This window comes from Galeopterus variegatus, unplaced genomic scaffold (genome assembly GCF_000696425.1).
Source record: "Galeopterus variegatus unplaced genomic scaffold, G_variegatus-3.0.2 Scaffold5139, whole genome shotgun sequence".
In the NCBI taxonomy this organism is placed as follows: domain Eukaryota; kingdom Metazoa; phylum Chordata; class Mammalia; order Dermoptera; family Cynocephalidae; genus Galeopterus; species Galeopterus variegatus.
In genome coordinates, this window is record NW_007731250.1 from 133,919 (window position 1) to 148,159 (window position 14,241).

Consider the following 14,241-nt stretch of genomic DNA (forward strand, 5'->3'; position numbering starts at 1 on the left):
TAATAAGAGAAATTGCCTTCTTTTTGAGCCTGTTTTATTGCTCTTTGAAAGCCAATCTCCCCTAGTTCTGGGGATTTTTTTTTTTTTTTTAAGATCCCTATATTTAAAATTTGAGGTCCTATTTCAGAAGTTAATACTGTGCGGGGGGTGGAAGAGAGGTCCAGTCCTGCACTCCCTGGGGTTGCTCTAGTGAGATTTGAAACGGATTGTTGTTGGCTGGGACAAACTTGATAGCCCCACTTTGGTTCAGGGCCTGGGGCTGGACCCTTTTCGCATTTCATTCGGGGCCTGGGGCTGGACCCTTTTCCCATTTCCCTGAGGGGACAGTAAGGGATTTCCCTGAGCATCAGTTTTGGATTTACATTCATTTGCCCAATGTTTTCCTCTTTTACATCGTGGGCAAAGTCCAGGAGGCTTGGTGACTATGGCTTTTGTCTGGTATTCCTGACAGTTTTTAGCAAAATGACCAGGCTTGCCACATTTAAAGCAACCTTTATTATTTTGGCCTTTATAAGCTACCAAATCCTTTACTGTTTGTCCACTGAGGGCTGCGGCCATGGCTAAATCTTGTTGATAAGAGGAGCCAATGTCCGAGCAAAGACGAATATATCCTTGAAGGTCAGTTTTATTTTTGCAGGGCCTAATGGCCACCTGACATGCAGGATTAGCATTTTCAAAAGCCAATTGTTTTATGCAATCAAGATTGGCATCTGCATTGCCTAACAACCTATCTGCTGTTGTCATTAGCCGGTTAACAAAATCTGAAAAAGGCTCTTATTCTTAGACAGGGAATTTTCCATTGTTCTTCCTTTCAACATCTTTTTTAAAGAATTTTTTTTTTCTTTCCATGAAAAAGGTTCATTCTCAACCTCCGTCTTGTTCTATAAGCATTTTTTTTCTGCTCTCAAGCTTTAAGTCTTCCTTTTTCCTCATATCTTTTAACATTATCAAAATTACAAACCTAAAACGCTAAGCAATATCTTAGTAAGCTGCTCACTATTTACACTTCCTAGCACTGTATTCTCTTTTCTTAACAGAAAAACTTATCTGCAACTTCTTCATGCTGTGACTCCTGCCTCACCAGCCTCTGGCCCTGAGACCCCTGAAGTCTCCACTTTTGTCTCCTGGGCCACTAATATCTCACACTCTGCTATCTCAGCTTCTATCCTCAGCACCCCGGAACCCACAGATGTCGCCAACTCAAGAGCACCTTTTATAATTAGTAGTCCCTTCTTCTGGGAACCAAGGACAAAAATTCTTCACGAAATCAAAAAATCTTAATAGATCACTTGTTTTAACCTTTACTCCTCGTGTCTTTAAAGCTTTTTGTAACTGTCTTATGTACACGTCATGACAACTTAATTCTTAATTCTTAATTCTTGTCCCATTATCAGGCGCTCTTACTCACCTTATCCTGACGCAGCAGGTTCCCGCGGCGGACGAAGGTTTTACTCTTTCATTTTCAGTGGTCGACCCTCCTATGCGCCGTCTTCCTCACGGTGTCCCCCGTATCCAGGCCCCACGTTTGGGCGCCAAAAAGGTCCCGACCCGCGGGATATTCAACGCAGACCCTGGAGGGGGGAGTGGGAATTGGATGGGACAAGAGACACGAGAAATTGAGACAAGACAGTATTCTGATCAAGTCTCGTTTATTGATTCTTAGGTTACATCTTATATAGGAGAAGGCAGGCATGCTGCAAAGGGTCTGGAATGTAAAGATATGATAATATCTTGAGGAGAGACAAAGACAGGACATTCAAAGTAAAGGTTGCCACCCAGAATGTTTATGGTTAAACAGTTTCTAGAGAAGGATAAAAGGTCACTTGCAAATTAACTTGCATAGCCAGGAGCAATCAGTTTCTGGCATAAAGATTGCTAGGCAGCTATCATGTAAAGCATGGCCATCGGAGCAGATTGTCACACAGGAGCGGTCTCACAAGAAGGGGTGTGGAGCTTCAGGCCCCCAACAATTAGAAAGACTCACAGAACTCACTGAAGCTTATTATATGAATGGTTATACTTATTACAGAGAAAGGATACATTAAACATCAGCCAACGGAAGAAACACAAAGGGCAGAATCTGGGAGGAAGCTCAAAGCAAAGTTTCCTTCATTCTCAAGATGCATTATCCTCCTTCCATAGACTAAGACAATACACACAGAGTATTTCCAATCTGAGAAGCTCACCAGTATCCAAAGTGTTTATTGAGGGCTTATTATATATGCATGGCATAACTTCGTATAGCATACATTATACGAAGTTATACGAGGCAATAGCTGGGTGGGCTCTTTGGCTCCAGACAGGCAGGCAGGCTCTTAGGCAACAGCCGGGCTCTATGGCTCCGGACAACCTTTGGCAAATTATTTCTTTTTTTTGAAACTCAGTTTCTTGGTCTGAAAAAATGGGACATAAAAGTTCCTATTTTGTAGTTTTGTCAATATAATATATTTAAAATACTTAGCATATAAATGCTCAAAAATGGTAGGCATTATACATATATATATTATGAGTCTTCTAAAGGATGAGAGTGGTTTTTTCATTGGACCTAAATATTTCTTCAACCAGTGCTACTTTTCTTCATCCTAATTCCTTTTCTTTTGATAGTCCTGCTTTTAGTTTTTACTCTTGGTATTAATAGTCTTTTGGAAGTACCATCTCAAGTATGTCTGGGTGCTGGCATGAAAATGGTTGAGCTAAAGCAAGGCTACTTGTCAGTCTCACTAATATTTTACAAATGTGCTGAGAAGAGAGAAAGGGGTGTGTGTGTGTGTGTTTTAAATTCCTTGGCAATAAGATGATAGATGTTTTGAGAATTTGTTAAATAGCTCAAAATACAAAATAACAGATTTTAAATAAGGCCAAACTTTGGATTCACATTAGCCTTCTTTTGTAAAGTTTCAAACTCTTATCTTAATGCTGTGGAATTTATTACCAACTGGATTTTTTTCCATCCCTGGAAGATAATTACTGTGGCTCACTGTGCATTTTATCAGAAGCTCCCTCTTGGGTGAGATTTACAATAGAACAGACATCTTAGTACTTAGATTTTTCTCACAGTTTCACAGATAATCCAAGGTCATCCTGCCAGAGTGGAGACTAAATCCTAATTGTTTGTGCAATTTTTCTTATTGTGTCCAGATGTTAGGCCCGCTTTTATCTTTGGAAACCATTAACATTCTTGATTCTTTCGAGATGAGACAAAAAGCACAGACTCTTGGTGCCTGAAAATTCATTCAGAACACCCTGCCAAACCACATATTAGAATATGAAAATACCAGATCTCAGTGTGACTTGAGTAAAGGGTTGGAGGCCTTTATTTTGGGGAGGATAAGGTACTCCAGTATTGTAATAGAAGAAGAGTCAAGAATAGCCATGGGGGAATATATTTCCCAAGAGAGGGCAATAGCATAATGATAGTAATAAAGAACAAAGGAAAGTGAATCCCAAAAGGTATACTTTGGCTCTTACGCCTAAGAGGCAGATAAATCAGTCTTGATCAGTTAATGGAATATATTTCTCTGGTTCTCTAATCTGTTCTGACTTTCTTACTCTTGTTCAGGAAGAAAATGGAGATGTATTTCCAAATATTAGTTTAAATAGATTTATAAAGAAAGAGTAGATGATTCTTTTTGAGTGTTTATGCTATAAGAAGTATCAACTCGGAATCAGCATCTGTTAAAAATAAATACTTTATACCAACCAATAAGTATTCATTAGGCAGTTACTATGTGTCATTACTGTATAGTATACAAAAAACAAGTGAGACATTTACTGCTGACTAAGAACTTATAGATTACAAGGGGAAGATGACATTTGTCATTATTATTATCTAGTATTTATGGCATGCCTATTATAACTATTCATTCTAGTCCCTTATATGTATAGAGCATTACCCTGGGTGCTTCAGATAGTGGTATGATGGTATAACTTAAGTTGAGGAGAAAGGACCTCTAAATATGGAAATAAAATACTAGGCCAAATGCTGGGTAAATGGTACAGAAAAGTGTTAAAGAATTTGTAAGAAGGAAGGCAAGGATTCAGATATGCAGGGACGCTGCAGAAGAATATTCCAGCCAGGGGTGAAGTCAGAGAGGTAGAAATGTGTATTGAAAATTCAGTTTGGCTGAAACAGATGTGGGTGTTGCCTGGATTTTGGAGGACCTTGAATGCTATTATCATAAGGACTTTGAACTTGATTCTGTTGGTAATAGGATGTATGAAGAAATTTTGATCAGGAAAGTGATGAAATGGAGTTTCAAAAGTCTGTAAAAAGTAAGACCAATTCGGAAATTCTTGCAATAACCGAGGTGTGGATCACTGTGAACCTTTTGTATCTTTTTAGATGTGCTCCAGCTATTGCTCTAGTTAGTAACCTTTTGAAGTTTGGATTTAGATCTCTTTGAATAGATAATTGCAGTTCACTAGAGTTAAAACAACTAGAGCACCATTGCCTAGGAATCAAGTCAATTCACATAGAGGCAATCACCAATCTGCTTAACTGGAAGAGTTATTTTAGATTACAGGGAATCTTATAATTTATGATTTCAGAAATTCTTAGTGGTTTCAAAGAACATTCAAAAGGATATTTATGGCCACACACAGCAACTTGGATAATAACTTGTGTAAATAAATAAGTTGATACATGTAAAGCACTTAGGTGCCCAGTAACAAAACCAAAACCAAAAACTACACACATGTAACAAATGTTAGATTAAAAAAACCCCCCAAAACCCTATGATAAGAAGTGCAAATTAAGGTGTATTATTCCAGGTCAGAAAAAAACATTTGAGGGATTACTGGATTTTTTTCCTTGCAAATATTGATCATGAAACAGAAGAAAATGCAGGCTCTACCCAGTTTTCTAGTTCGAGTAGAATTAATTATTATTTAGGTAGTAAAGAGTTATTGTAGAAATTAAGGAAATAGTAGGTTGACCATTGTGGTTTACTGAGTGATAATCTCTGAGTGAGAAATGAAGGTTTGAAATAGAAGGTCATAAAATTTAAGGTCTAGTAGATGGCCATTCCACAGGAAAAGTGGGCTTTAGTTTTTGGTCAAGCTCCTTCCCGGTTATATCTACCCTGGCATTGTGGTATGGTTCATATGAATCCAGAAGTAAGAGCAAATAGTAGAGTAAAGGGGTCTTGCTGCTTTTTTTTTTTAAAAAATGAGTTATTGAGGGCCGGCCCCGTGGCGCACTGGATAGTGCGCCGCTTGGGAAGCGCGGCGGCACTCCCGCCCGAGGGTTCGGATCCCACATACAGACCGGTTCCCGCTCACTGGCTGAGCAAGGCGTGGGAGCAACGCCGAGGGTTCCGATCCCGTTGCCAGTCCCCGGTCTGGTACGGGGGCAACACTGAGGGTTGCGATCCGTTGCCGGACATGGAAAAAGACAAAAAGACAAAAAAAAAAAAAAAAATGAGTTATTGATATATAATTTACATACTATACAATTCACTCATTTTATGTGTATAGTTAATGGTTTTTAGTATATTCACAGAATTTTGTAACTATCACCACAACCTAATTTTTAAAGTTTTGTTATTTTTTAATTGAGATATAATCCATGTGTTGTAAAATTCACCATTTTAAAGTGCACAGTCCAGTGGTTTTTTAATACATTAACAAGATATTGCAACCATGACAACTATCAAATTCCAGACATTTTGATCACCCCTGAAAGAAACCCGAATCCTGTTAGCAGCCACTTCCTATTCTCTCCTCGTCTCCAGGCAACCATTAGTCAACTTTCTGTCTCTAGATTGCCTATTTGGACATTTTTTGTAAATGGAATCATAAAATATGTGGCTTTTTGTATCTGGCTTCTTTCATTTTGCATATGTTTTCAATGTTCATCCAAGTTGTAGTGTATATAAATATTTCATTTCTTTTTATTGCTGAATAATATTCCACTGTATCGATATGTTTTTAAAATCTGTTCATCAGTTGATGAACATTTAGGTTGTTAGATCCTTTTGCTTTTACATAGCATTTTTCAAATAAAAATAAATAGAAGATACAGTTGCTTATGAATTTACTCCTTTGTCTGTGGGCTTGGACAGATGGTCCATTTAGCTTGACAAATGCTACTTACAGAGAAAGATAGGCCAGTCATAGGATAGGAGTTCATGTATTTCCTGCATCAGATAAAAGAATCAGAGCAAAATGTGGCTATTTTTAAGGATTGGTTTTTCTGCTCAGTCCATTCTCCCTATGGCTTCAGGTTTCTTGTGTTATTATCCAACTGAATGTCTTCATTTCCTGGGATACATCTGAAAAAAATGCTGTAGCTCAAGTTGAAACAAAAAGCCCACCAGCCAGCTGAAGCCCTGGAAACAGCATGGCCTTTAATCAGTGTGGAATGATTGTCTTAAGCTTTTCAGCACTGACAGACTACTGTCTAGCACACTTGATCATCTAGCTAAAGGGTGCTGAAAGAAAAATTCAAAGATAAGGTTACTGGGAAAATTCCATTTCCCACTCTTTCTGCACTCAACTTAATGGCAGTTCTAACATGTCAAGAATCTTCGTTTGATTTAGACAATTTACAATATGAGATGCAGCTCACCAGACTTAACATCTTACAATTGGCATTCAAATCCTATCCTTGTTGATTACTAGCTGTAAAATCTTAGGCAAATTTTTCACCTATAAAACGGTAATAATAATACATACCTCAAAAGATTCTTTGAACTCTTTTATAAAATAGTACATCGTTTGGCATTTGCTAGGTGCCTAATAAGTGCAAGTCTTTCTCTTCCCTCCCTGCTTTATATGGTGGTCATGAAGTTTGGCTGAGAACATCATATGAAAGCACGTAGTGTAGAGCCTGAAAGTTAGAAGATATTCAGTAAGTGTTAATTTGAACCTGAGTTCCCAAAGAATGAAACTCTTTTCTTAGATATAGAGTGGCGTGTATGAATGAGTGAGTGAGTGAGTGAGAGAGAAAGAGAGAGAGAGAGAGAAACTCTATCAGTTTTTGCTGTATAACAAAGCACCCCAAAATTTAGTGGCTTAAAATAGCAGCCATTTTATTTAATTGGTGATTCTGTAGGTTGGCAATTAGTTGGACTCAGCTAGGCAGTTCTTCTGGTCTGGGCTGGTTAGCTCCATTCTGTGGTTACTTGGTGCAGTAGCAGCTGGTGCTACCTGATTTATGAAGGCCTCAGCTGAGACATCTGTTGAGAAGGACCTGTTCACGTGGTATTTCACCATCTAGCAGGCTCACTCAGGCCTATTACAGTATAGTAGAATACACAAGAATTTTCAACTCTCTGCTTGCCATGCATTTGTTATTGTCTCGTTGACCAAAGCAAGTTAGATAGCCAGGCCCAGAATCATTGTGAGAGGGCCTAACTCAAGCTGGGGATACCAGAAGGAAATTATTGTGACCATTTTTGAAAACTATCTACCTTAGATAATAATTGTGATAGGAATGCAAATTTATTTACTGAGACATCATAAGTCTATAAAATCAGACTGAGAACAGGTGCTACAATTTAGAGTGTTGGTGAGGAAATGTTGTTCACAATAGAAATACTGCCATCCCCATGTAAACTTAATCTATCAGTAAGGAAAGAATCATTATCGTGTAGGCAGTTAATTTCTGGAATCACTAAATATAGGGATCACCAACTATTTTTGAATTTATGCTGTTTCTTGCCAGTTGAAATGGCTCCCTTTACCAGTTGATTCATTCATTTCTTCAGTCTCAGTTACATATTTTTTATTACCTTCTTCTTTAGATGGTATCTTTATTATAGTTTGGGCCAAGGAAAATTTGCATCTGTTAGAAGAAAACAAATCATTACCACCTACAACAAAAAGAAAACCAAAGAATCAGCGACAGTCTTGTTACTGAAATATTCGTTGAGTCCTGTTCTTTCAGTTTGGTCTGGTTTTTGCTTTATTTCCCATACATGTCTAGTTTATGGTGTATTTTAGATTAGAGGTTATGAAGTATTATAATCCCTCTGGAGATAAGAATGTCTTGAGAATAGTTATTAATAACTGGAGCATAAATTTTTTTTAATACACTAATGCCAAGTCTTAAAATTGTGGAATTTTTTAAGCTGCAAGAGAAATTAGAAAAAATGTGGTCCAGTATCCTTTTTCTGGCAGATTGGGAACCTGTGGTTTTCTCAGAATCATGCAAGGGTATGTCAAAAAGTTCACGGAAAAATCAAATTAAATAATAATACGAATCTTTCCACAAACTTTTTGTAGTACCCTTGTATAGTCAGGACCAGAATCTAAATCTTTCAACCCCAGGATAGGGTTTTTTTTCCCCCAGTTTTTATTTTTTTTTAAATCATGGTGAAATACATGTAATATAAAGTTCCAGGATAGGAATTTTTCTATTGTGCTGTATCGAAAATGAATTTTAACTTTTTGGTAATCTGATATATGTAACCTTTTAAAATCATTTTGCTATAGCTAAATTTCTAATACATGTATGTATTTTATACCCAGCTTATGTCTGAATATTTGATTAGGTCAAAAACTTCTCTTATTACAAAATTCATTATAGTTTTTGGAACTTTGAATTCTAATGAATGCCAGGTATAATTAGGTCTCTGGTATTGATATCAATAGATGAAAGCAAAGACATTTTAGATAGAATATCTTATTTGTGACTCTTAGTTGTTGAAAGAGACAAAGAACAGTTAATTCCGAAAATATTAGAAATCTTTAAGTGGGTTATGGAGGGCTATGGTCATCAAATAAAAAATGTTCTCACTTTTTTATCTAAACAGTGATTGAAATTTAAAAAATGATTATACTCTAGCTTAACGTACATTCTTTGATTTTTATGGCATGGTTTAGAATTAGACTACAGAAATGTTATCTTTAGTGTTTTATCCCTGGTTTAACAATTTAATTTCTAAAGTCCACCTGTATTGCATTTGAAAGGAATTAATGAAGCACCATAGAGGTATATTGTTTTTTTTTTTTTCCTTTTTTGTCTCTTTTTTCGTGACCGGTAACGGGATCGCAACCCTCAGTGTCGCGCCCGTACCGTGACCGGCAACGGGATTGCAAACCTCGGTGTCGCGCCCGCACCGCACTCAACCAGTGAGCGGACCGGTCTCTATATGGGATCCAAACCCTCGGCAGGAGCGCCGCCGTGCTCCCAAGCGCCACACTCTACTGAGTGCGCCACCGGGCCGGCCCGAGGTATATTGTTTTATTCTTGGATATAATGCTTTAAAAAAAAAACAGAGTAATTATAGTTTTCATAACAATTTCATGGGGGAAAATATTTTAAATATTTTTGTTGTCATTTTTGTTGATGAACTCGTTTTAGTCATTTCTCTGCATGTATAAAGATGGGTGGATGGATGGATGGATAAACAGACATGAAATGACAGAAGTGATGACGAGAGATTGGTGCATAATATATTCAATTTACTCTCAAACTTTAAGTATTTCCTAAGAAAGAAGATACTCTGTGTATATTTCCTAAGAAAGAGGACATTTTTTTTTGTTACCACAATACAGTTGTCAAATGATGATTTTTCTCAAGAAGAATATTCCCTTTTCCCTAAATCTCCTTCACTTTTAGATTATCACTCTGACCTCATAGATTCTTTTTATTTAGTGTATTCTTTTAATGCTCAAAGTGTCCCAGAATTTACCAGGGTAGCCCGTCAAGATGGCTCCTGTATCCTTTTGATATGTTCCCATCAGTTTTTTAGAACTTGCTTGCTTTTTTTGGCATGAAAAGATGTTCCAGGCCTACTTTGTAATTTTCCTGCCCTACAAATATTTCTCTTAAGAAGTTCTAGTTCCTTTTAGCAGGGAATGTTTTTTGAAAACCAAGGTCTGAGCGCTAGATGTGCTCATTGGTACTAGGATGTCATTGCTCGAAGGCCTTTTAATGAAAAAACTTGGAAATACCTTTTTTAAAAAAAAAATCACGAGTTCATATAAATACCTCCAGTTCAAATACAACACAAAGGGTTCTTCTGTGCCTTCCCCCATTTGATATTTATATAGTGCTAGATCCCCTTTGTAGGGTTTGTACCATTTTGCATTCCCATTCAGCTACATATGAGAATGCCTGTGTCCCCACAACTTTACCAACTGATAGTGTGCTGTCAGGCTTTTAAATTTTTGCCAGTCTGAAATGTAAGAAATGGTATCTCTAAGTAGTTTTAATTTGAATGTCTTGTATTATGAGTGAACCTAAGCATTATTTTTATGCTTAAGGACCAGTTGCATATTTCTGTGTGTGCTATCTTATCAAGTCTTTAGTCCATTTTTCTTCCTTTTTTTCTTTTTATTCCCTTGATTTAAAAAATTCTTTATATTTTAAGACGCTTATCTCCCTAATATATAAAGAGATCTTAGAATTTTCTTTAAAAAAGAAAATTAAAAAAATTTTTTTTAATGGTATTTGTTGCAGATGTTTTCTTCCAAATCAGTGTTTTGTCTTTTGGCCTGGCTTATATAGTATATGTGTGCTTACTAATTTTTAAAAATTTGTGACTTCTTCACACAAAAGTTTTTATCTATTTTTTATTTCATCTGGATTTTTGTCATAGTTAGAAAGCCTTTTCCACACCAAGGTTTTAAAGGCGTTTATACATGTTTCCTTCTAGTATTTATGGTTTTAATTTTTATAATTAGATCTCATCCATTTGGAGTTTTCCTGGTTTAAGGTATGAGATATAGATCTAATTGAATATTTTTTCAAATAGCTATCAAGTTGTTTGGATAGCCATTTGGACTTTCTCTTTTGTTTCTGGTGGATCTTCTGCTTTGTTCAGCTGATTAGTATATCTAATCAGGATATTTTGTATGAAAGTATACTATGTACTGTATATGTCAGCAGTTGGTAGTACTGTTGAAGTTGCTTGGCTTTAGGAGGTTTGCTCAACACTTTTTTTTCTATGATTATGTGTAGAATTGCTGTAGGATTGTCTCTGAGCCAGTTCTCTCTTCTGGTTGTCCCAGAGGAGGGGACTGAGCAAAGGGACATAGCTTTCTGACTTGTCATCAAATCTAAAGCACCATTTTTGCAAGTTTTATTTTGTTGTAGTTCCTGCAGAACTGTATTAGGAAGTAGTACCTTAAATTTAACTTAAAAATTAAACAAAGGAAGCATGAAAAGCATCTAACATTGTACCTAGAGCAGCACACAAAAAAACCCCACCATGTACTTATTGACTGGTCCTATCAAATATAGTGTTTAATCCCCAATAAGTGAGGAGGCAACAGTGTAGTAAGCTATTGGCAGTATATGGAAGTGGGCAAATCTGGAATTGGCTGCTGTTGAACTTAGCAATAGTGATAGTGAGAAGGATGACAAATGTCTGAGAAGCAGTCAGCCTTGAAACTGGACTAGGCAAGTGTCATGAAACAAGTAAGTTTGCATGAAACAAGTAAGTTTGCATGAAACAATCTTACTTGTCTCATCACAAGAAGATAAAGGTTGCTGTTCTTTATCTTCTAGACACTTCTCCATCCACTTCTTAAGTCTCTGAAGCTTTTGATCCTTTTTCCTGTTTGCTATGTGAAATGGTTGTATAAACCTACATGTTCATGGAAAGTACTGAAAAAAACTCCCGTTGTTTCCTCATATTAGTATATTAATCATAGGCACAGAGATACTTCATCATGTGAAATAGGTACATTCAGCAAGCTAGGTTTTTAAGTGATGCCAGGTAAAATTATTCTTTTTGTCATTGTTACTATAGTAGTAACTAGTAACTGCTGTATCGTGCTCTCATATTGTAAATGCTGCAATGTAACTGCTGATTCTTTTCTCCTGGATAGTTCAAGGCCCCACCTAAGCCCCCTCTGCCAGTCTTCCCTGATCATCCAGTCTGCAAGATCTTCTGGGTACATGTAACTCTTATAATCAATTCTATTCATTTAATACCTACGCAGTATTAAGTACTATCTTCTTTTTAAAAAAGGAGTAAATAAAATCACCTATAGTCCTACCATCAGAGACAAACCCTGTTAACATTTTGGTATATGTTTATACTTTCTTCTAGTGTTTTGTTTTGTTTTGTCTTTTTCTGCTATGTATATGATTTTTACAGAGTCCAGATCATACTATACATGAAATATTGTATCCTATTTTTCCCCTTAACTTTCTTGTAAACCATTTGTAGATAGTATTTTTTTTTTTTTTTTCGTTTTTTTGTCTTTTTTCGTGTCCGGCAATGGATCGCAACCCTCAGTGTCGCGCCCGTACCGGACGGGGACCGGCATCGGGATGGCAACCCTCGGTGTTGCGCCCGCACCTCGCTCAGCCAGTGAGCGGGAACCGGTCTGTATGTGGGATCCAAACCCTCGGTGGGAGCGCCGCCGCGCTCCCAAGCGGCGCACTGTAGCAGTGCGCCACCGGGCCGGCCCCGAGTAAATAGTATTTTTAAAGTTATATCATACTTCATGGAGTAGATGAATTGTGATTTATATATTTTATTTTTCATGCATATTTTTCTCATTAGTACAACTAGATCATGAGATTATCAAGGAAAGCCACTCTACGGTATCATCCTCCCCTCCCTATTCCAATGCCTATAGAGAATATTATATGTGGTAGATGCTAAATAAGTATTTTTCCTTGCTTCTTTGTTTTCACTCTAAATATTACTGGAACTGGTTACCATAGGACACCCAAAATATATTATTTGCACCTTATTCAGAGTCATTGCATAACCCAGATCTTTCCATCTAGATAAAGGGATCCTGGGGAAATCTTTGCATATATTTTAGGGGGACCTTGAATCCTCTGAAATTCTATAAGAAATATTTTTATTTATTTTTCTAAATTTATTTTATTTTTATTGAAATATAATTGATTGTACACATCTGTGGGGTACAGCATTGAATATCCATACCTGTGTACATTATGTCATCATCAGGATAATTAATATGTCCAACATTACACCATATAATCATTTCTTGTGGCCCTTTACCAATTTCTTGCTACCTCCCGTTCTCCTTTCCCAACTCTCGTGGTCTCAGTTCTGTTCTCTCCTTTTAAAACTTCAGTGAATTATTGTGATTGTTGTATCTTTCTTTCTTTCTTTTTTAACTCCCACTTATGAGTGAGGACATATGACATTTCTCTGTCTGTGCCTGACTTATGTCACTTAACGTAATTTTCTCTAAGTTCATCCATGTTGCTGTGAATGGCAGAATTTCATTCTTTTTTATGGCAGAGTAGTATTCCATTGTGTATATATACTACATTTTCCTTATCAAGTTGTCCATTGATGGACATTTAGGTTGGTTCCAAATCTTGGCTATTATAAATAGAGCTGCAATAAACATGGGAATACAGGTATATGAGAAATATTTTGAGTGAGCATTTGTGCATTTTTCTGTAGTTTCATTAAAATCTTGAAGGAAACCTTATATAACAGAAAGACTCCCTGATCCAGAGACAGTAGCCCATCTGGAGACAGACCTATTTATTAAGCTTATCTGAAATATTAGAGTGTTCCTTTTTTACCTTTTATTTTTTTGGTTTTCAGGAAGGGATGAAACCATGCAGCCTGCGAAACCATCTTTCCTTGAATACTTTGAACAAAAAGAAAAGGAAAACCAGATCAATAGCTTTGGCAAGAGTATACCTGGCCCACTGAAAAATTCTTCAGATTGGAAAGTACCACAGGATGGAGACTATGAGTTTGTAAGTAGTGTTGAGAGTAAATGGTTATGTCTTCTGGGGGAAGTTATTTGGAATGTCACACATCTAATTGGGTTGTTTCACTGACAGTGCCTGAGTATTTTCTTGTGCAGTTTGAATCTCCTATAACTGCCCCTGCCAGCAGCTCCTGGGCTGAGGGCCTCAAGAGTTTGAGACAACAACATTTTGACTGATGTTTGAGCAGTTCTGGGATTCCTGATTAGTGGCACATTTTTTGCTTTAGAAATCTTTTATTCACTTGCCATTTTTCTTTTTGTCCAGTTTGAAATTATTAATGGTAAAAGAAATATTCAGTCATCAAATGAAAATAAAACTGTGTGTAATAGTTTATTTGGGATTGTGATTTTATGTTTAAGGATTTGGTTGGAGGGCAGTTGACACTGATTTGTAGTAGTGTTGTTTTCCTACCCATTCTCCTCATTTTAGACTCTCTGAGAGGATTATTTTGAATTTTTTCATAGAATAAATATTAAATATTCCAAAGTTTCTTATGAAAAACTGGGCATGTGTTTCCTTTCTCTGCTATGGAACATTCACTCTCAACCACAGACACTTATTAATGTTCATAG

At 36.8% G+C, this 14,241-nt stretch overlaps 1 protein-coding gene across 1 annotated transcript in view; it reads left to right on the forward strand.

Moving 5' to 3' along the window:
• Positions 1 to 13,889, forward strand: part of STK4 (serine/threonine kinase 4) — a 68,950-nt gene extending 55,061 nt beyond the window's left edge. Inside the window, exon 10 of the mRNA XM_008588982.1 lies at positions 13,497 to 13,889. Coding sequence (XP_008587204.1) covers positions 13,497 to 13,738 — 242 coding nt within the window. The 3' untranslated portion in view covers positions 13,739 to 13,889. The remainder of the gene's footprint in view (positions 1 to 13,496) is intronic.
• Positions 13,890 to 14,241: the final 352 nt, after the last annotated feature.